Source organism: Dipodomys ordii, unplaced genomic scaffold, assembly GCF_000151885.1.
Source record: "Dipodomys ordii isolate 6190 unplaced genomic scaffold, Dord_2.0 Scaffold148, whole genome shotgun sequence".
NCBI lineage: Eukaryota > Metazoa > Chordata > Mammalia > Rodentia > Heteromyidae > Dipodomys > Dipodomys ordii.
In genome coordinates this window covers 367,009-390,997 of record NW_012267364.1, presented here as the reverse complement: position 1 = coordinate 390,997, position 23,989 = coordinate 367,009, and the positions used below count along the sequence as shown (strand labels likewise).

Here is a 23,989-nt window from a genome sequence, read left to right as displayed (position 1 = left end):
GATAATTCAATCAGGCCAATATAAATTGACTTGTGGTTTTTAAAAAATAAGATTGCTATCAATCTGGTTTTCAAATATAAAACATTTTCCCCTATTATTTGTTATTTAGTATTTTATTATTTATTATTTTTCCCTATTATTTGAAGACCTGCATCATTTGCTATAAAAATGTACCTGATCCCCAAAGAAGCCTGAAGACAGATGAACTAGTTAAGTGAAATAAATGAATAATTCACAACTAAACTAGAGAAAATTTCCAATTTGTAAAACAAGGACTGGAAAGATTAAATAAATTGTTTTCCCTAAGCCACAGAAGCACCATGACTAAACAGACTTTCTGAAATAAATTTTCACTTTATAATGGAAGTCAATGGCTTACCGTTATATTTTCTAGATCAAGATGCTTGTTGTGCACAGTTTCACAGAGTCTTCGAATTTTTTCTTTAATTTTGTTCATGTCTTTTTCATTTAGTAGCTTAGCTGATGAAGCATCCTGTTCCAGTTCCAAAAGTCGAATCATTAGATCTAGGCTAGCTCGATCAAGATCCATGTTCAAACGATCTCTACTCAATATGTACATCAGGGCAGCTGTACAGAGGGACAGATTCTTCAACAAAACAAAAGTATAGGCAATTACTGATAATATCAAGGAAATAAGACTGTATCAACATTTGTCTACAAGTCAAAAGGCCTAAAACTTACTTTGCTAATTTTGTTGGAGACCATGAATATGCTTGATTCAAGCTAGGAATGGAGTTGTCCAGCCCTCTGGATGAGCTATTTACATAGTATCTATATTCTAACAAGGATACTATATCATTCAGCCTCAGATATCAAGAGATAGTCTAGTTTGAGACATTCTGTATTTCAGAATGTACAGATATATAATTAACTAAAGATTTAAAATTTAAATCTACCAAAGTAGAGAAAATGCAGCCATTTAGTCATGTGATTGTTAACTATTTATAAAACAAATTTTTGGAAATTAGACCACCACATAAAGATCATGAAGAGTTAAAATAACAGTTAACAAAAATAGTAATATAATATGAGCACATCGGAGGGAAACTAGGAGGAGGACACAGAACTAGAGGGAAACAGGAAAACATACAACAGTGGGACCCGTCAGCTGCACTGGACATTGATCAAAACAAAGTTAGCAAGTCAATGGCAGCAATGGGACGGAGGGATTGAGTGGGAAAGAGCACAGCTGACACTATGCAAAAGGAAAGGAATGTACGTATCACCCAATGTGGAAGAAATAACTGTACTGTCAAAGCCCATAGAACTCATAAAATTTATAGACCATGATGGACAATTTGCCCCATGAAGGTTAGAACGTATTTGTGACTTCTAAGCATCATTATCCCACATTACTGTGAAATTATGGAATCACTTAATCACATTAAAAATTTGCAAAAATAGTAATACATTAATCTACTTTTAATTGTGTAACAAAAAAAATCACTTACAGCTCTCATCAATTCTCCCTCATTATTCTGTACCTGCTATACAATCTGTTAACAGAAGTATGCTCACTTGGACTAAGTACAATATTTTTGGTTTTAAAAGAGCCTGTATTGGAGCCGGGAAGGTGTCTCAGTGGTAGAAGGTTTGCCTTGCATGCATGAGGCCCTGGGTTCGATTCCTCAGCACTACATAAGCAGAAAAGGCCAGAAGTGGCACTATGGCTCTCAAGTGGTACAGCGCTATCCTTGAGGTGAAGAACTGAGGAACAGCACCCAGGCCCAGAGTTCAGGCCCCACAAATGACAAAAAAAAAATTAATTGTGTCACTCAAATACAGATTGACCTGTATGTGCAACCTAATCTCTTTGAATAAAAATATAATTAAGGCCATCTCAAAACATCACAATCAATAATAGTTAGCAATGGAGATTATGAACTTCAACTCTCAAATCTCAGCCTCCTGAGTTGCTAGGATTATAAGTGTAAGCTGCAGATGCCCAGCTAAAGATTATCATTTCTAACTTTTGACGAAATTAGAGCAAATTTTTATTACATTATTGAGAAAAATTTTCAAGAGCAATAAAAGTAAAACAATTTAATCCTTTTCTTAAGTAGCTACCTTCCAGATTCAACACTGGACCAAATGTTGGAAGGTTAGGAGTGGCATTATTTGACTTATGGAATGGTAATCTCTTTGTGTAACTCCTTAATAGCAATTTTTTTTTAATTTTATAAGTTAGGGGTTGACCTGGGGGTGTACCTCAAATGGCAAGCAACCTGCCCAGTGGTTACTAGAAACTTAGTATTTTCTGAATAGAAAAAATCATAATTACAGAATCAAATATTCAGCATAGTATGTTAGCTATGGTAAATGAGCAAGATTCTGGTCATATAAATTCAAAATTTAAAATATGAGAAATTAAGTAATTTTAAGAAACAAACACTTATGGCATTATTAATCTATATAGTCAGTAAATAAACTTAATGTGTAATTATTATGGCATTATTAATCTATATAATCAGTAAATACACTCAATGTATAATTAGGGATAAATTTACATGAATTGACAATGGAGTACTTTTGTTTTTGTTTTGAGCCCAAACTGTGTCTTAAACTTATGGCCTTCATGCTCCAGATCTTAACTTGCTTGCACACAGCTGGCTTTCTACCACTTGGGCCATAATTCCAATCCAGTTTTTCTTTTCTCATTAACTGGAAATAAACTAGACTTTGTTGTCCTGGCTGGCTTTGAACCTCAGTCTTTCCTTAGTTTCTTGGGTAGCTAGGATAACAGGTATGCTAATAATATCAGCATCTGGGCTCAATGAAGGTATTTTTGATAGTCAAATAGACAATTTTTCCAATAATATTTTTCAGCCTCATAAACTGAGAAATACCTGATGGTGCTGTGAATCATCCAAGGTTTTAAAGACCATTGCAACCATTCCATGTGCTCTCAGGTGCATTCGAAAACTGGGCATGGCACATTTAGTAGCCAAGCTAATAACACTAGGAGACAAGAGATTATGTTAGGAGAACTAAAAGTAGCTAAAACATTAACTAAAAATAACACTGGTGCCTACTGTGTGATTGAGTACATTGTATTTACAAAACTAATATGATTTTTAATTGCATTCTTTGTATTACTACTATCACTAAAACCATAGAAGTCCTAGCTACCTTTCATAATACTTTGTTATATAAAAACTGTAAATAATTATATTTGATTGGACTGGATAATACATCCAAGTCAAGATTTTCACTCCTCTATCATACATAAAAAATGATCCACTTCACAAAATGCTTAATCTATCACTCACTTTTTGACATTTTTAGATGAGTGGCAAAAACAAAAAACAAAAACCTGGGCTGGGAAGGTGGCTCAATGGTAAGAGCGCTTGCCTTTCATGCATGAGGCCCTGGGTTCATTTCCTCAGCACCACATAAGCAAAAAGAAAAAAGCTGAAAGTGGTGCTGTGGCTCAAGTGGTAGAGCGCTAGCCTTGAGCTGAAGAACTGAAGGAGTTCAGCCCCCACGACCGGACCCAAAAAAAACCCTTAGATTATGGTAGAAACTTTTTCTTCTTTTAAGTATCTGGAAACTGACACCTATACTATACAGGGTAACAATTGCCCACTTTCCCTCTGCTCTATAAAATCTAATCCTGATCACATTCTAACCTATTACTGGCTGACTACTGCAAAATCAAAAGTGTCTAGGTTTTTTAATAATGATTTTTTCAATTGAAAACATTTAATGACACACATACACATAATTATAAAATATGAGAAGGCCTTACCTAAGGCAACGTGTGTTTAGAGGCTGAGTGCTCTTTAAGCCACTTAGCAAATACTCAATGTCATCCGTGAACTCTTGATTTTCACCAAATTCCACCACATCATTGAAGTGCTTCACGTGCTGAACAACAGTATATAACTGCCAAGAAAAAATAAGTTCACTTCTTTTGTAACTAATGAACTAGCATATTTAAACCTACATCCATTCTCTCTCTATATATATAAAAACATGCCGTAGTTCAGTAGATGGTAACAAAAATACTTTTAAAACAATGATACTGGTAGGACAATTTAAGTTTGTGGTTCAAAACTGTCTTTCAGTGTAGCAATAGTTGTTCAAGACATTACAAAGCTAAATGTTACATATAAAAATCTATCCACCATTATCTTGCCCATGTAATTGTAACCCCTCTGTACAGTATTTTCACAATAAAAAAAATTACTCTCAAATGAAAAAAAAAATCTATCCACATGCAGTAAAACTATATGGCTGCTTACTTCTTTGTCTTCTTTTCTGCATTTCAGGGCAGTAACTATATCTTGGTAGGGCTGAGTAGGAAGTGTCACAGTTTTTATCACTTTGAGTGGTGGTGCAGGAGCCTTAAAAACTCCATCATCTTTTTGATTTGGTTCCTTTGAAGACAGCCTCACCTATTAATAAAGGTATTAAATTAGTTGCTCTAAATGTACTTTTAAAAGTAACATCTCATCTACCTGGAAAACTACCTTTTAAAAAGTTTTCTTGAGAAAAAAAGGGGGGGTATTAAAAGGTCCTAATAAATACTTCCAATTTCATGCACTACAGAACAAGATTTGTATGTTTCATACACAAAAGAACCACTCAGGAATTACATGTGTCTTTTAAAAAGCCTTATATTTCATATAAGTTGTTATTTAACTCCAGGACCATTAAAAGAATAAAGAACCACAATTGCATGTATAAAATTGAATTGATAAGCAGCTTGAGATAAGATAGAAAAATTACAATAAAGAAAGAAATCTTAAGAACTTAAGAAAGAGAAGTAGTTTAGAATAGAAACAAGCCGCATTAACAAGAGCAGGTAATGTATCAGATTGGAATACAATTACATAGTTTTATTATCAATTTAAGACATGAACCTATACATTCTGTTTTAGAAATAACTCTATTCCTGCTCACCTTATATGGATGAGTCTCTAGGTCTGATCCCCAGGACCACAAAATGAATAAATATTTTTTATTTTGGAAAAACAACTTATACCCTCTTTTTATTGTTGTGATAAAATACTCATTCCTTTCACAGCTCAGATGACTATGGCTGTGCTGTTAACCTAACAGTTTTAACCTATAACACTACCAAACTGTCTGAAGAAAACAACTTGGAAAAAAAAAAGTTACAGGTTTTTGGTGTTGTTTTGTTTTCAGTACAAGGACCTGAACTCAGACCTTAGATTGGCTTATCACTTGAGCCAATACTCTAGTCCCCATTTTTGCTAGCTTATTGGATGGAATCTCAGAGTTTTCTGCCTGGAATAGCTTTGAACCTTGAACCTCCAACGTCTCAGACTCCTGAGCAGCTAGGATTACAGGTAGGTCACTGGCACCTGGGTGGTTTTAGCTTTTGGAGACAGGGTCTTACTAGATAGCCCAGTTTGGCCTGAAACTTAAGAATACTCCTACTTTAAAAAAGCCTTTAAATTTTAAGGTTTTCAATTATTACCTTGTAGACACAAGAAGTTCTATCCTTATCATAATACTCACTTTTCCAGTTTATTAAACTGAGCTTCAATGAGTAAATATAAAAAAAGTAAACTATAAATAGAAAAGTCAGAGCCATGTACCAGTGGCTCACACATGTAATCTTAGCTACTTAGGAGGCTAAAGATCTAAGAATTGTGGTTCAAAGCCAGCCTGAGAAGGAAAGTCTGTGACTTTTTTTTTTTTTTTTTTTGGTCGGTTGTGGGGCCTGAACTCTGGGCCTAGGCACTGTCTCTCAGATCTTCAGCTCAAGGCTAGTGCTCTACCACTTGAGTCACAGCACAACTTCTGGCCTTTTCTGCTTATGTGGTGCTAAGGAATTGAACCCAGGGCCTTATGCATACAAGGCAAGCATTCTACCACCCAGCCACCTTTCCCAGACCAAGACTGTGACTCTTAACTGCTCTAAAGTACCAAAAAAAGCCAGCAGTAGAGCTGTGGCTCAGGGACAGAACCCAGGCTCTGAATTCAAGCCCCAGGACAGGCATCAAAAACAAAAGTCACAAATGATAGGACAGTAACTGTTGCCAGGTGTCAGTCAGTCATGCCTGTAATCCTAACTACTTAGTAGGTTAAGATCTCAGGATCATGGTTCAAAGCTAGCCTGGAAAGAAGTCCATGCTTACCTCCAATTAACCAACACACACACGCACGTACACAGTCAAAAAGTGGAGCTGTGGCTCAAGTGGTAGAGTGCTAATCTTGAGCAAAAATGCTAAGGGACAGCACCCAGCCCCTAAGTTCAAACCCCATCCCCAAAAAGAAAAAAAAAACTGCTTAACTAAATTAAAACTTTAATGAAAACATACAAATATATTCTTTACTTACTGTGACACTCTGAGGTTTTACTACTGGTGGTCCAGGTATTTCTTCTGAGTCTGGATGATTCCAATGCCTGGCATTATATACAGCTTTTGTAGGTGACTAGAGAAATAAGAAAATGGTAAACCACTTTCACCTTACTTTGTATTCTTTATGAAAGTGTCTCACTTAATAAAATCAATAAAGAATAATTTAAATGCAACACATATCATAGACAGAAAGGAGAGCTATTCCCACATCCATGGCAGGCATGATCACTAATACTTGGCCACAAAACTGGCAATTACTACTTTGCTAGATCTGTACTTAGTGATTAATTCAACGTATTCTCTGGCAAAACGTTATTCCTTGTTTTTTGGGGGGGGGGGGGGGGGAGAGGGATTGTTCATGGGGCTTGCAGTCTGGGCTTGGGCATAGCACTATCCCTGCGCTCTTCAGCTCAAGGTGAGCGCTCTACCGCTTGAGCCATAGCACCACTTTTGGTTTTCTGGTGGTTAACTGGAGACAAGAGTCTCAAGGACTTTTCTGCCCAGGCTGGCTTTGAACTGTGATCCTCAGCTCAGCCTCCTCAGTAGCTAGGATTACAGGCATGAGCTACCGGTGCCCGGTGTTATTCCTCACTCTACTCCCTCATAATCCAGTTTTCCAACAATAGTAATCAGGCAGTTATAAGAGGCAACACAGATCCATACTCATGTAAATAAAACCACTGGGGCCAGATGTGTGCATCATTCAAAAGTTTTCCACTTTCATAAAAGTAAATATGGTTTATATACCTTATAAAACATAGTAGAGTCTAAAGGAATACAATGTAATAACATTTATGAATTCTACAGCAAAATGTATAAATATAAATGCTCACACTAAAGTGGGATATGGATGTAAATTTCCTTGCATTAATTCGAGTTACCGTGCTGCCAATTTACTTCAACTTATAAAAAAAAAATCCTTAACACTGAATTTCAGAATTTAGAATAAACAACTATGAGCCTACAAAATCATATCCACAGGAATAAATATGTATAAAAGAAATAAAAACTCTTACTTTGAAAGGAAAGCTTACAACATAGAAAACTAATAGCATCTCATCTACCTCTGATAAAAGTGATGTTAAGATGGGAACTGGTGGCTCATGCCTGTAATCCTAGCTACTCAGAAGGCTGAGATCTGAGGATCACTGTTCAAACCAGCTCCAGCAGGTAAAGTCCATAAGACCCTTATCTCCAATTAACCACCAAAAAGTGGAAAGTGGAGCTGTGACTCAAAGAGTACTAATCTCGAGCAAAAAAGACTAGGGACAGCAGCCAGGCCCTGAGTTCAAGCCCCACAACTGACCAAAAAAAAAAAAAAAAAAAGTGATCTTAAATTCTATCCTTTAAACTTTAATCTTCCTATATTCAGTAGTGTATACATACACATATACACAGACATAAATATAGAAAACACGGGACTGGGAAGATGGCTCAGTGGTAGAGCGCTTGCCTTGCATGCTTGAGGCCCTGGGTTCGATTCCTCAGCACCACATAAGCAAAAAGAGAAAAACCGGAAGTGGCACTGTGGCTCGAGTGGTAGAACACTAGCCTTGAGCTGAAGAGCTGAAGAGCTGAGGGACAGCGCCCAGGCACAGAGTTCAGGCCCCACGACCGGACCAAAAAAAAAATATATATATATAGAAAACACGTAGAAAAAAGTCTACTCCCAATTGGTCAAACATCTATATATACAAGTATGCATGAAGTGATAACTCACTAGAAGTAACAATTTCATACATTCATGCAATTGATGGCCCACACTTGGTCTCAGTGCTATCCAAAAATGAATCTATGAACAAAGAGGAAGGCACAAATGGAAAAGATTTATTGAAGTAAAAGACAAACAGAGGCAAAGGGAGAGGTTTTTCAGCGAGATTACATCTAGAGCAGAGAGGAGAGGAAAGGAGAAGAGAGAGAAATGGGGAGAGGAATAGGGGCTTACTATGGGGGAACAGAGATACTGAAGATACTTCTACTTTACCATCTGAGTGTGGCTGAGAGGGAATTAGAAAAGGACAAAGTGAAGGAACATATAATTCCTAGTCCCTCATTATCCTAAATGATACAAGAACTTCACATTACTAAGTGTATATCACATAGCACTGATACGTCACATGCTAATTTCACTCCACGAAAGTAACTGTTTAAAACATAGGTTTAGGGCTGGGAAGGTAGCTCAGTGGTAGAGTGCTTTGCCTTACACTCATGAAGTCCTGGGTCTGATTCCTCAGCACCACATAAGCAGAAAAAGCTGGAAGTGGTACTGTGGCTCAAGTGGTAGAGCACTAGCCTTAAGCTGAAGAACAGTGCCCAGGCCTAGAGTTTATGCCCTACAACCAACACAAACAAACAATAGGTTTAGAAATCCATTTTTCATGGAAAGTCAAAATCATTCTCACCATCTAGATACCTAGCCATACCTAAACTGGGTCACTGATCGCCTCAACAGGCTTTCTTTAATCTTGTTAATTTATTTTGGTTCTAAAAGCAAACACATAGCATATTGACCAGATTCTTTGCCTTCATTTTATTCTTTGTTAAAGAATTTGTGGAATCTGCCTGCTCTGCAAACTAGTAAGAATACTTGTTCTAAAAAAATAGTTGAAGGCTCTTAGAAATCCTCTCGACATTCTAAAGATTAGCACCCATGTTAACATATTTTATAAATATGAAATCTTAAATATTCTATATTCTTTGCTAGTCAGTTCTCCAAACAAGAACCATGCAATGGTAAGACTTATAGGGCAGGCTGGGAAGGTGGCTCAGTGGTAGAGCACCTGCCTTGTATGCATGAGGCCCTGGGTTCGATTCCTCAGCATCACATAAGCAAAAAGAGAAAAGCGGGAAGTGGCGCTGTGGTTCAAGTGGTAGAGCGTTAGCCTTGAGCTGAAGAGCTGAGGGACAGCGCCCAGGCCCAGAGTTCAGGCCCCACGACCAGACCCCCCCCCAAAAAAAGACTTATAGGGCATTTATCCATGAGATAATCCCAAAACAATGGATAAAGGTTGGTTTTTATAATCACAATGTGAATACAGTTATTAACAGATTGACTAACCAAATTACAATTGTAAATGAGAAGTCTAAAAAAAAAAAGTGTTCCTTCCTGAAAAGCTAAGAAATAGCAATATTACACATTTCTCCACTGAGCTGGCTCTGAAAAAGTGAAACAATATTGGCTAATTATTTTTATGCCATATGATTTTTTAACAGAACCAAATTTATTTATGAGTTTTAAAGAAGACTATGTACTGAGGACAAAAATAGTAAGCTGATTACAACTCCAGCCTTATCCACAAAGATTTCATGAAAAGAGAAATGTACTCTCAGCAGTAATCCAGCAATGAGTAGAACTTAATAAATTCTAAAGAAGAACTGTAGTACGTAAGGATATTATCTAATACCTAGCAGCAAATAGAGAAAGGGGGGGGGGTCTGGATTTGAATCTTAGTCTCTAGAATAGTGAAGAATTTTTTATTTTGAGGAAGGTAGTACTGGGACATGAACTCAGTTCCTTGAGTTCTCACTTAGATTGTTTTACTCAAGGCTGATGCTCTCTCTACCACTTGAACCACATACCTCTACTTCTGGCATTTTTATATTTCACTGGAGATAAGAGTCTCTTGTCTTGTCAGTCTGGTCTTGCTTTGAACACTAATCTCAGACTCCTGAAAAACTAGGATTATAGGGGTGAGCCACCAATGCCCAGCCAAAGAATTTGTATAAAAGGTGGTAAAAGAAAAAGAAATCATGAGGGCTAGGAACGTGGCTCAGTGGCAGAGTGCTTGCCTTGCATGCATGAGGCTCTGGGTTCAATTCCTCAGCACCACATAAACAGAAAAGGCGGGAAGTGGTGCTGTGGCTCAAGTGGTAGAGCGCTAGTAGCCTTGAGCTGAAGGACAGTGCCCAGGCCCAGAGTTCCATCCCCACAACAAATAGAGAGAGAGAGAGAGAGAGGAAAGAGTGAAAGAGAAATAAATCATCAAGTTGTAGGAAGACTAGAGTATCATTCAGCAATTTGCAAGTTCTTTTAAGGCTAATTATATAATCTTTTTTTTTTTTTTTTGGTTGGCCCTAGAGTTTCATCTCTGGGTCTGTGCACTGTCACTCAGCTCTTTGGCTCAAGGCCAATGCTCTACCACTTGAGTCACAGTGGTGCTTTCAGTTTTCTGCTGGTTAAGAGTCTCAGGGACTTTCCTGCCCAGGCTGGCTTTGAACTGCAATTCTCAGATCTCAGCATCCTGAGCAGCTAGAATTTATAGCATGAGCCACCGGCTCCCAGCTAATTATATAATCTTAAATTGTCCTAAACTAAGAAAGGAACCTCATATGTTAAATATTTAGAGTATTAAATTACTGAGGAAACATTAAAGAAATCCCATAAATTAAACATTGTACCATTTCTGTATAACCAGACATTTTAATATATAAGAGGACTCTATGTGGAGAATCTCAACACTAAAGGGAAGAACAAGACTGGAAGATTACAGGCAGGAGACAATTGCTATTTTTAATCGATAAATTGTCAATTCCTGTCTATATGAAAAACAATGCATACTATTACACGGTTATTAAGTGACATCAAAAGTTCAACTGGTATCTACAGTTTTATAAGAGCAGATCATTGTCATTGTCACTTTATTGTCTAGAAATACTGTAATTTGGGAATAAACTAAAAAATCTATGTAATAGAACATAAAAGTCAGTATTCTACACTTTGGGAGAATATAACTTAGCCTATGATATAACAGTCATAGAACAAGAAGTAGGACAAGCCATGATTATAATCAGATAAAATAACTAGTTCTTGTGATTAAAAATGCCAATGAGGGGGCTGAGAATGTAGCTAAGGGACAAAGTACAATAGCCTGGACTTAATCCCTAGTACCAAAAAAGGAGAGAGAGAAAAAAAAGTTTGGGGGCAAAAAGTGTAGCTTAGTGCTCCTAAGCCTTAGGTTCAATCCCTAGCCCTCCCCCCTTCAATACACACAAGCACACACTTCTGAAGTCTTGAGTGAGAAACAAGGTAAAAGAATATCTAGTCTCCCTCTTAAGTTTCCTTTTAATGTACAGCTAACCAACACCATCTTACTATCTCCCTAAACATCTCAATGTTACTTGTCTGAATAAATGGCTGTGTTCTGGCCAGTGATGTGTGAACAGAAGTGTATAGACTGTATAGGTCCTACCCTTAGAGATGGCTCCCATCCTACACAACTCAGCACTCTAGAAATGCCAGGACACCACTACACTGAGGAAGCCACACAGAGGAAGCCTGGTGTCCTGGCACTGCAGCAATCTGAAAATAAGTCTAAACAAAGACTAGTAATCTTAAGAATAACAAACAACCTATTTTAACCTAATTTAGGATTTCTTTTACAAAGGATGAGTCAAAGCCCAAGATGAAATAATTTTTAACCATGTTTCACTAAAATTAAAACCAAATAATAAATGACATACTAAATATACAAAAATGTGCTGATACTAGCAATGAGAAAAGTATATACTTACAACATTTAAAAAGCAACAAATTGAGAGATATAATAAAGAAATTATGTAAGAGAATGGAAAAATGCAGAAGCCAATGAAAAAATACAAAGGCAACTTGAAAGGCAAATTCTTTAAATTATTAAAATACTGAGAAGAGCTACCTGAACCATACTGAGTTATTTCAACTGATATTTTAGTAAAAGATGTGTTACCTTTTAATGAAAAAGAAAACATTCAATGGATTTTTGAACAAGAAACGGAAGGAAAAAAGAAAACAATAAAGTTGCTTTTTTACAAGGGGCAGACAGATATGAAGTAATCCTTACATGTACTTTCCTTTTTATAGTTTTGACTTTTGGAAGCATGTCAATGTGTACATATTCAACAAGAAAAAGAATGGAAGGATGCACTACTCTCACCATCACTTGGTAAGCTTATTAAACATGCAAATATCCAGCCTCACCAAATCCAATCACTAAATCCAAATGTGCATTTTAACAAGATGTCCAGGAAATCCAAGTGCACATTCAAGTTGCTGAATTGCTGCATTACACATTGAGCTGGAAGTGGGACACTGTTCTGAACAACTTTTTGCCACAGGCAGGTGCAGCAAGTGCTATCCACCCCATCACGGCCTAAGTGAGCACCTGCCCCAATCGCTTGTGGCTACCACATTCCCATTACTGCTCCCTAGGCTGACTTCTCCAACTTCGTTAATAATGCTTCCCAGCCTACTTTTTCAGCCTCCACTGCCTACCCATAGATCTGTATGATCTATGGGATCATACAGATAATGAGGTTTTAGGCACCTACAACTTCAGGCTTGGTTGATGGAAGATGCCCCTTTCCCACTACTTGTGGTAGACTTTTAGTTTTGTTGAATCCAATACTTTGTACTATTCTCCCAGTGAGTGGAAGAAGCTAGAAAACAACAGAGTACATATGAGAAAATGGAACCAGTTAACTTGTGGGGAAGTATGGGGTTAAGATAGATTGGGGAGAATGATGGAAAATGATCTAGATGCATTGTATTTATAAACTGACATGTTTGGGGCCAGGAAGGTGGCTCAGTGGTAGAGTGCTTGCCTTAAATGCAAGAGGCCTGAGGTTCCATTCCTCAGCACCACCTAAGCAGAAAAAGTCGGAAGTGGCGCTGTGGCTCAAAGCTACCCTTGAGCTTAAGAACTGAGGGACAGCACCCAGGCCCAGAGTTCAGGCCCTACGACATAAACAAACAAACAAACAGACATGTTAAACTGCAATCTTTTTATAAATTTTAATAATAATAATAATGAAGAAAGTTGCTAATGGGGGAAAAAAAGAATTGAAAAAGAAAAATCCAACCAGACACCAGTGGCTCACACCTGTAATCCTAGCTACTCAGAAGGCTGATATCTGAGGATCTCGGTTCAAAGTCAGCCCTGGCAGGAAAGTCGCTGAGACTCTTATTTCCAATTAATCACCAGAAAACCAGAAGTAGGGCTGCGACTCAAGTGGTAGAGCACTTGCCTTGAGCTAAAGAACTGAGGGACAGTGTCCAGGCCCAGAGTTCAAGCTCCACAACCAACAACAACAACAAAAGATTCATTTGCTTAGGGCTTAGAATGTGGCTTAGTGGTAGAGTGCCCTAGCTTGCATGAAGCCCTGGGTTCAAGTCCTCAGTACCACATAAACAGAAAAAAGGCCAGAAGTGGTGCTGTGGCTTCAGTGGTAGAATGCTAGTCTTGAGCAAAAGAAGCTCAGGGACAGCACCTAAGCCCTGAGTTCAAGCCTCAGGACTGGCAAAATATAAAAATTAAAAATATTTATTTGCTCTAGTAAAGTGAATAAAACAGTTCTGCACCTATTTTATATCTATCAGAGATTTCAATAAATACATTGCTGTTTGCTCACTGTGAGGACAAAAAGCAAGAAAATAGCTGTGGGGATGAGCTGACATTGATCTCTCAGAACTTCTTTCTAGGACACAGGTGTAACTCTACATGCATAAATGAGAGTATATTCATATGGATATGAATATGTACACATCAACATGCATGTTTTCTATCTCTAGCTGCTAACATGGCCAAGAAACAATGTAGGCACACCTAGTACCTAAATCTTGGTCTCTAATAGCATCTCCAACTACAAGGAATGAGTACCTTTCAGAAAATAAGCCTGACTCCAGGGCCGGAGCCCAGCAAGAACAAGTTGAACCTGGAATATTGTACTATTCAAGAAAATAAGGAAATAGTCACAGAATGGCAGAGACTTGGGGTGGGGACAAAACAGCTTAAAGAGGATCCACTAACCAAATCAGGACAAATTTAGATCTAAAATAATTTAAGTACAGTATGGAAAATACACCTAGATCTCCAAATCAAGTCACAGAAACAAAGAGTAGAAAGGTGGTTGCTAATAGCTGGTGGTAGATCTTGATAGAAATTTTCAGCTATATGATGAAAAGTTTTAGAGATCTAAATTATAGTGAGTATTATAGTTAATGTACTTTATGCTTAGAAGTTTGCTAAGATCTTAAAGAGTTCTAATTACATATATACACACATATATGAGCTTGATGCTGTACTTAGTTTACAATGTATATTTAGAACATAATACATTTTTATCTATTGTAACTCAATAAAGCCAGACAAGAAAAAGATTCATGAGACTATACTGACGAAAAAAGACAATAATGATGTTCAGGCTCATGCTTAAATTTTTTTGAAGAACTGGTCAATGTCACTCCATACATACCAACATAAGCACACACTCTAATGAAGAAGAGGGAATTTGAATTGGCTTATTGTCTCTTTGTAAACCATATTTAATTGCAAAGGAGAAAGTAATTATCAGAAGAGAAATGGACATGGACAGAACCTGATATCCTCCAGAAGTGCTATCCTGAAAAGTACACACTATTACTTATGCAATGTCCCAGAACATACTATCTGAATCCAATTGTGAGCAAATACTGAACTAAATAAAAACCAGGAGCTCTTTCTAAGGGGATGACCAGATTATCAATAAAGACAAAACAAAACAAAAATGCTATAGAAATGTTTTAGGCTAAAGTGAGATTAATAGCTAAGTATGCTTACTATCTCATCCCAGACTGGGTCCTGTACTGAAAAGGAGAAAATGCTAGGACAAAGGATATTATTGTGTCAATGACAAAAAAATTGAACAGAATAAATTGGTAAAAATACTGTAACAATATAAATGTAATAAAGCTGCTAACTATGTTGTGAATATGGGTGCCTATGAGTATAAAACTCTGTCCTGATATTCATCAGTCTTGAAAAGTCAGCTATAAAGTTAACAGGAAGTATTACCCACAAGAATATGATACAACTATGCAGCGCCATAAACACATCCTTCTTTGACTACTGCTTTCTTAACTACGAAAAACTCTGCTCACTAAAATCAAGACTATCAGAAACTCTGGATTTGTACTCATGCTCCCCCAGTTTCTGGATCCCTGCCCTTACCACATGGAGGGCTTCCTAAAATAGAATCAAAACACAAACCCAGCCACTATCCACGAAGTAAGCCCACTGAGGGTGCAAAGCTGCCGGGGATCAAGAGGCTACTAAGGAATTAATAACCCTCATATATATGTGGACAAAGGAATTTCTGCCTTCCTCCAATCAGACAACTTTCTTTTTTTGGGGGGGGGGGCTGGACCTGAGGCTTGAAGTAGGCCTGGGCTTGAACGCTGTCCCTGAGCTTCTTCTGCTCAAGGTGAACACTCTACCACTTGAGACACAGCACCATTTCCTGCTTTTTGGAGTAGTTTATTGGAGATGAGAGTTTCCTGCCCAGGCTGGCTTCGAACTACAATCCTCAGATCTTAGCCTCCTGAGTAGCTAGGGTTACAGATGTGAGCCACCAGCACCTGGTGACAACTTTCTTAAATAGCAAGGGAGTAGCCATCATGGTACACAGACTTGGTATGAGATCTCACTCTCATTCTCGAATGGCCCGTCTTACATTTATTTGTACTCATGCTGAAGTTTCGCATACCCTTCTAGCACCACAATGTGGACAACCTAGGGTGTTATCTTTACTAACATCCTAAAGGCAAAGGGCTTTGTCCTGTATGTCCAGTCTGCCCTATAACACATAGTGCCATTTTAGTAGAACTCAACATCAATAGCCATTTGAAAATCATGCTGCCAATCCCTATAATTCTGTCAAAGATTTTAAGAAGTACCTAAAGAAACCTACTCAAAGGTCTCAAACCAAGAGCCATAACCTAGACTTGTCAAGCCAGTTTCCTTGTATCTTTTATTTTTCCTTAAATGGTTTGTCCTTTTCTTGATTTCTGTATAGGACTATGTCTTGAACTGTGATGTTACCTTTGGCTGAATTCATGAAAAGAAAACAACGGAAGAAGAAAAGCTCTGCCACTAGGATCATTTCTTTAAAAATATATCTACTTGTGCTGGGAAGGTGGCTCAGTCAGTGATAAGAGTGCTTGCCTTGCATGCATGGGGCCCTGGGTTCAATTCCTCAGCACCACATAAGCAGAAAAAGCCAGAAGTGGCGCTGTGACTCAAGTGATAGAGTTGAGGGACAGCACCCAGGCCCAGAGTTCAGGCCCCACTACCGACAAAAAAATAAAATAAAATAGAAATAAATAAAAATATCTACTGCACTAGATTAGAAGATTAACATCATACAGCCAGAGATAAGTCTTGATTCAAAGCTCAGGCCTGGTGCTTTGAATGAGAGATTTTTGCATAGCACACTGCAACAATTTTGTGAATTTCTACATTTCTGAGAGAACAGGAGGCATGGTAGAGTTTGTAGCGCATCTGATGTTGACCTGTTTATACATAGTGTTGCTCTGCTCTAAACCTATCTAACACTGCTCACTTAAAAATCATCTAAACTCAAAGTTCCTCCAAAATCCTATTAGAACGTTCTTTGGCATGGTGTCCCATAGTTGCTTTATTACACACCAAATCACTAACCCAAACCTTGTCAGATTAGAGGTTTCACATACAACTGAAATCTTCAAGGGAGATCAGAGACAGAAAAATGCTGGCTGAAATTTCCTCAAATTTAGCAATTTTCAATTAAAAAAAAAATTAAACAGACTAGTAAAAGACTGTTTCCAGCATTGGGAAATTTTAGGTAAAAAGGCTATAGTTAGCATCTTTAGTCTCCTATATTGTGATAATGTATACCTGTTCTGAGGCTCTTAATTAATCTATGAGCTACATTTCAAGCCTCATTTTCTGGGAATCACAGGACCGAGAAATTTAACTTTCAAACTTTAAAGATATCTACATTAACAATAAAATTAAAAGACTATTAATAAATTCATTCTTTATTTAAACTCTTACATTCCCTCCCTCTCTCTATTCTCCATCCTCTTATATTCACTGGGCTCCATCCCAAGCCCTTTTGGCTTTATTTTAATCATAAGATAATATCTACCTTGCTAACTCTGTAGGGGCTGGCCACAAATTTTGATCCTCCTGCATAGAGTTAACTATGCTACCAAACCCAGCTATACTTTTTTATTTTGTTTTGTTTTTTAATTTTTTTCCTATTGGCCATAAGGCTTGAACTCAGGGCCTGGGTGCTGACCCTGAGTTCTTTTGCTCAAGGCTAGTATTCTACTACTTTGAGCCACAGTGCCACATCTAGTTTTCTTGTGGTTAACTGGAGATAAGAGCCTCATGAACTTTCCTGCCTGGACTGGCTTTGAATAGTGATCCTCAGATCTCAGCCTCCCAAGTAGCTAGGATTACAGGCGTGAGCCACCAGCACCCAGCTGTATAGTTTCTTTTATTCAAGTTTTATATCCATTATGTCTCAGGTTTCTTGTCCTATAGAATACAGTGAATGTTGTAATACTCTCCTGATGAATGAATTCCAAGATGGCAGATGAATCTTCATAAACATTAAAAAAAAAAAGGTGACACTGGGTAAATCATTTGACAGAAAACTCAGCTGTTTCACAAGCGTGGGTTCTAACTGCTAAGGAAGAACTATGTGGAAGAACATTTGTTCTTGGGTAAGATGTGGGAGTCTTACTTGTCCTTTAAAGTCCCTTTAAAATCTCCTTCAGTTGTAAGATGTTGTTTTTAAGTTGACAATCTATATAAATTCCTTTTATAAAGCAAAAATGAATATATGAAATATAAAGCTACATTAATCTTTAAAATTGTAGCTTTATACAATTGCAATATTCTAATACAACTGAATATGTAAGTGGGATTTAATGAAAAATAAATCTTGATCCATTCGCCCAGAAGCTAACTATCCAGTGTCATATTGAATGACAGAAGGGAAGAAAAAATTTAAGTCCAAAATGTTCCTTAGAGAGTCAGACTAAAAAGATAGAGCAGATGGGCCTAGCATTAAACTACAAGAAAATTATGAAAACAGCAGTAGAAATATTTGAGAACTGAAAATGAGGCTGACCTCTTATTAGTTTCCTCAATGACCCAACATCAGTTGGAGAGTACAAAACAAGATGGCCCACATCCCAAGTAGACTATAACCCACTAAGTACTTAAGGTCAGTCAGGCCAATTATATAAACAATGCATTTCCGGTAGGCAAGAAGAGGGGGAAACTAACTGGAAAGGTAGAAATCAAACCACAGCAAGGCAGGCAGATGACATGATCTACAAGGAAATTGTAGCCAAAAAAACAAGGCAACATTTCATGAACAAAAGCACAAGAAATGCCAAATGATCACTAAACAATAGGTAGTTTAAATTCAGATACACACAAATTCAATTGCTCAAATGCTATCTTTACTTTCCCAACTGCCAAGTAACAGCTTTCCTGTATCATTATTTCAACAATGTGTCTTACCAGTTTTCATAACCCTCCTATCTCCTTTCTGTTACTTTCTTCTCCCAAGCAGCCCTCAATCCCAATTTAAATCACCCTTCTCTACATTCCTAGTGAGGTGTTAAGAGAAAATTCTCACAGATGGCATGCTTGAGATACTTTTCTAAATACAGTGAGGTGAGGAGAGGCAAAGGGGAACTCTTGACTAAGGTAAGCTAAGTGGCACTAAGGTAGATGACTTGTGTGGTCAAGAAATTGGTTATGTGCATGAACTGGGCAAATAAGTAAACACACTGAAGAAAATATGAACCCGATTTTTCATTGAAGGCAAAGGGAGGTAAAATGCAGAAAGTGAGAAGGGTAGAATAAAATATAGTGTTGGGCCAGAACTAAAAGGATCAGTGTGAACTCATGGTTCTCAGTACACAGAGAATGACTAGAAAATAAGCATGTGTTTGTGAATATGAGAACATACACTTATTTTTATGTTTCCTAGTTGTGAGTACTCACAGGACGTAGAAGCAATGACACCTCAAAAATAACTGTACCCAAGCCAGGTACTGGTGGCTCCCATCTGTAATACTAGCTTCTCAGGAGGCTAAGATCTGAAGATCATAGTTCAAAGCTAGCCCAGGTAGGAAAGTCTGGAAGACTCTTATCTCCAACTAACCAATGAAAAGCAAGTGGAGCTGTGGCTCAAATGGGTAGATTGATTGTTAGTCTTAAGGGAAAAAAGCTCAAGGACAATGCCCAGCCTTGAGCCCAAGACTGGCACAAAAGGGGAAAGAAGGGGAGAGAAAGGGGAGGAGAGGAAGAGATATCCATATTCAGGTAGCTAGATTACTGCTATGAAATACCATTCTCTACTAAATTGAAACAGGAGTTCTTGGAGAAATGCCTGACTCTATAACCAGGCAAAATATACGGTGTATTTGGAACCAGTAAATGTAAAATGATGGGCCATGGCAGAAGCCAAGTTGAAAGGACATCTACTGATCACATCTAAGAAAATATAAATTTAAGACCAATAGAACTATCAAATAAATAATAAGAAATCAGTGAGTGAAGGAGAAATCTATGAATACAAATACATATATGAAGAAAACAAGATCCACCTTTAAAAAGGCCTACTGTTAACTGTAGAACTAAAGATAAAATCAGGATATCACATTTGTCGATCATAAATAGTAAAAATTAGAACAAGTGCTAACTGTACTCATAAATCGATAAGTTGAACTGAAATCCTTTCGAACTACACTTAGAGATAAGCTCAAAAAAAAGAGCTAAAACTGAGGACAGCAGTACAATCTGTAATCCTAGCACTCAGGAGACCAGTACAGGGTATATAGCAAGACGTTATTTCAAAAATCTTAAATTTTAAAAAGGGGAAAAAAATTAGTGCTAAAACTAGTATGTTAATGTTTGATATGGAAAAATGAAGAACCTGATTGAAACTCCCTAACATTCAACTAACATCAACAGTAAAGGTATAAAGTGACATTGTGTCTCTACCTAGTATGACATGGTATGACATGGTGAGAACACATCACCTTTGGTGTTCTCAACCAAAATCATGACAATGAATAAGTATCAAAAGCCAAGATGAGGAACATTCTACAAAACTAACTTCAAAAATGTTGGAACTGCTAGGTATCAGACTCACACCTGTAATCCTAGCTATTCAGGAGGCTGAGATCTCATCTTCAATTAAACATTAAAAAGCCAAAAGTGGAGCTGTGGCTCAAGTGGTAGAGTATTAACCTTGAGCAAAAAGAGCTCAGGGACAGTAGCCAAGGCCCTGAGTTCAAGCCCCAGAACTGCCATTCCCCACAAAGTGGGGGGGGGGGGGGAGTGTTGAAACCATGAAAATACCAGGAAAACATACTTTAATAGAATGAAGAAGAATAGACTTGTGACAACACAGTATAATTTTGAACAGAAAATCATGGTCTCTTTGTGTTCAGGAGAGGTGGTTTATTTGTTATACTACAAATTTTTTTTTATCAGAGCCAATTAGTAAAATTTGAATGGAACTTGCAGTTAATTTCATTATTACATCAGTGTTAACTTCTTGAATTCATACTCTATTTCTGTGCTTTTCGAATATTTTTAGAAGTACAAAGCACCATAAAGGGCATGGGCCTAAATTTACTCTTTAGTCAGCCAGACAAGACATATATACACAACACACATACACATTTCTGTATCAAAGGGGGATGGTTTTCATCCCCAGAGGACATTTGGCAGCATTTGATGGAGAGCCCAGCCATACTGCTGTGTAGCTTGCAATATACAGGACCACTCTCCACCACCAAGAATTATTAAGTTCAAAATGTCAACAGTACTTAGGCTGAGAAACTAACACTTGGAAATGGGTCACCAGTACCATTAAATCTAAGCAGATTAAAAGAACTAATCACAGAGACCCAGACACTCCCACAGCCACATGAAGGAGTCTCTATTACAGAGCACAGGACAACTACTGAGATCATTTCCTATAACCACTTGTGCAGATTGCCACCCAAAAATGCAGGAGAGTAATGGGCATTAAAATCCCTTGGAGAATTGAGCTTTCTATGAATACTACTTTCCTCATATTAAAAAAAAAAGTGACATTTACTCAAGCCTCTTCAGGGAATAAAATAATAGCACTATTGTGTTAACATAGGGCTTTACCCATATTACATCTTTCAAATGACTTCAAATAGCTTTTAGTTTCAAAAAATTAGCAATAATCACTGTAATTTTCCTCTGAAACAAACATACTACCTCAACAGTAAATAGGTCTGCTACTGGCTTAGTTGTTGTGACCTGATTTACTTCAGGCTAGATAGATGCCTTCAAAATCAGGTCAAGTACATGTATACTAGTACTTGCTAAGCTTATGTCAGTAGAAAAAAACAAAAGTCAATACTGTTTAAAACTAAGTTAGAAAAAAAAAATAAGCACAAGGCCAATAGTAGAGAACTTGCCTAAAATAGAGTCTGAACTGCATTCCCAGCACTGGGAGAAAATAAACAATATACACATACAAACAGAACAATGACTTAAATGTATTATGATTAAATAAACAAAAAAAAATAAAATTAACTCAAGTTTTATTTTTGCTGCTGCCAGAGCCTGAATTCAGTACCTCACACTTGCTCATATTCTTTGCTCAATTGCTGCTCTCCCACTTGAACTGTAACTCCAATCCATCTTTTTGGAGATATCATCTAGTGGACTTGTCTACAGGGGCTAGTTTTGAACTATAATTCTCTGAATCTGAGCCTCCAGAGTAGCTAGGAGTACAGGCATGCCTGTAATCTGTTTGCGATTTTTTTTGTTTGGGTTCTTTTTTAAATTATTTTTCTTTTCTTTCTTTTTTTTGGGGGGGGTCCTGTCGTGGGGCCTGAACTCTGGGCCTTGGCGCTGTCCCTCAGCGCTTCAGCTCAAGGCTAGCGCTCTACCACTTGAGCCACAGCGCCACTTCCGGCTTTTTTCTTTTAGCTTATGTGGTGCTGAGGAATAGAACCCAGGGCCTTGAGCATGCAAGGCAAGCGCTCTACCACTGAGCCACCTTCCCAGCCCTTGTTTGGGTTTTTTTAAAGTGGTCCTGGGGATTGAACTTGGGGTTTCATGATTGCTAGGCAAGCACACTACCACTTGAGCTATGCTGCCAGCACCGAGCCTGTAATATCTGAGCACATTACTATGACCAGTCATCCTTAGTTAACTACAATTTAAGGACAAAAGAAGCCAGGTGCAGACGGCACATGCCTGTAATCCTAGTTACTCAGGAGGCTGAGATATGAGGATCACCATTCAAAGCCAGCCAAGGAAAAAGTCTGTGAGACTCTTATCTCCACTTAAATCACAGAAAAAGTGGAAGTGATGCTGTGCTCAAGTTGTAGAGCACTAGCCTTGAGCAAAAGCAGCTCAGAGACAGCAAAACAAAACAAACAAAAAAGCTAAATAAACAAAATGTGAGTACATTATATATCCCAAAACAGATGAAATTTTCAAATATTCTGTAACATGAATGAACCTTAGAAATATTGTTTAGTGAGTTAAGCTAGAGAAGAATATCATATGAGTACATTTATAAGACATTTTTTACCATGAGTGAAAAGGAATGAGGAATTACTGTTTAATGAGCACAGCTGAAAAACTTTTGTATACAGACAATAGAGTAACTATAAAACACTGTGAATATACTTACCATCACTGATTTGAATATGTGAAAATAGTTAAGCAATAAAAGTTACTTATACTTTTTCTATAAAATTACAGTAACTTTTCAAAAAGAAAAAAATGTATATATATATATATCCTTTGAAAGACATTATCACAATGCTTGCTAGTAATTTTCCAGTAAAAACTTCAGAGTTGAGCCTTCCAATGATAAATAAACAATAAAATCAAAGACAATGCTTTACTCACCCGTTTGGGGCCACTGAAAATCTTTCTGGTATTTTCTTTTGATTTATCTCCTTGTTTATTTGTGGGCTTCTTCACACTTTCAGGCACACCAGGCAAGTCCTCTGTAAAATCCAAGTTTTCTGAAATGGTAATCAAAACTAGCTAGCTTTCTAATATGTCAAATTATCTATGAGAAAGCTTGACTATTTAGCATACTGGGGAAAAAACAAATACAAGCACGACAGAGTTGACAAATGGCACTCATTCTCACCTCATGCTTTAAATACTCAGTTGTATATACATTGTAATTCTGTGTGGCAAGAAAAAAAACCAAAACCAAGTATTTTCCAAAACACACCTTAAATACATAGGTCATATAACTGCTAGATTGTCTATGGACACTAACAGTGATGTGGCACTGTTCACAAACATACAAAATCATTTTCCTATGGGCTGGGAAGGTGGCTCAGTGGTAGAGCGCTTGCCTTGTATGCATGAGGCCCTGGGTTCGATTCCTCAGCACCACATACGCAAAAAGAAAAAAGCCGGAAGTGGCGCTGTGGCGCAAGTGGTAGAGCGCTAGCCTTGAGCTGAAGAGCTGAGGGACAGCACCCAGGCCCAGAGTTCAGGCCCCATGCCCGGACCCAAAAAAAAAAAAAAAAATCGTTTTCCTAGATTCTAAATCCACTGAATCACGTTGGTCTTAAAAGAATACCTGCTTTTATCTACAAAGACCACACTGTTGAAAAAGCAAGAGTGGGGTGCTGGTGGCTCACACTTATAATCCCAGCTAATCAGGAGGCTGAGATCTGAGGATCATGGTTCAAAGCCAGTCCAAGCAGGAAACAGTCTGTGAGACAGAAAACCAGAAGTGAGGGCTGGGAAAGTGGCTCATAGGTAGAGCGCTTGCCTTGCATGCCTGAGGCCCTGGGTTAGATTCCTCAG

General features: G+C 37.7%; 1 protein-coding gene across 5 annotated transcripts in view; it reads right to left on the bottom strand.

The window, feature by feature from the left end:
- Window positions 1-23,989, bottom strand: part of Wapal (wings apart-like homolog (Drosophila)) — a 67,576-nt gene that overhangs the window by 22,749 nt on the left and 20,838 nt on the right. For 3 of the 5 annotated variants that reach the window (XM_013032084.1, XM_013032085.1, XM_013032087.1), the window contains exons 4-9: window positions 23,066-23,184; window positions 6,334-6,429; window positions 4,266-4,418; window positions 3,770-3,906; window positions 2,868-2,979; window positions 380-607 (exon numbers count right to left, since the gene is read on the bottom strand). In XM_013032084.1, the coding sequence (XP_012887538.1) occupies window positions 380-607; window positions 2,868-2,979; window positions 3,770-3,906; window positions 4,266-4,418; window positions 6,334-6,429; window positions 23,066-23,184 (845 nt within the window). The remainder of the gene's footprint in view (window positions 1-379; window positions 608-2,867; window positions 2,980-3,769; window positions 3,907-4,265; window positions 4,419-6,333; window positions 6,430-23,065; window positions 23,185-23,989) is intronic. The other 2 variants (XM_013032088.1, XM_013032089.1) reach the window with 2 other exon arrangements.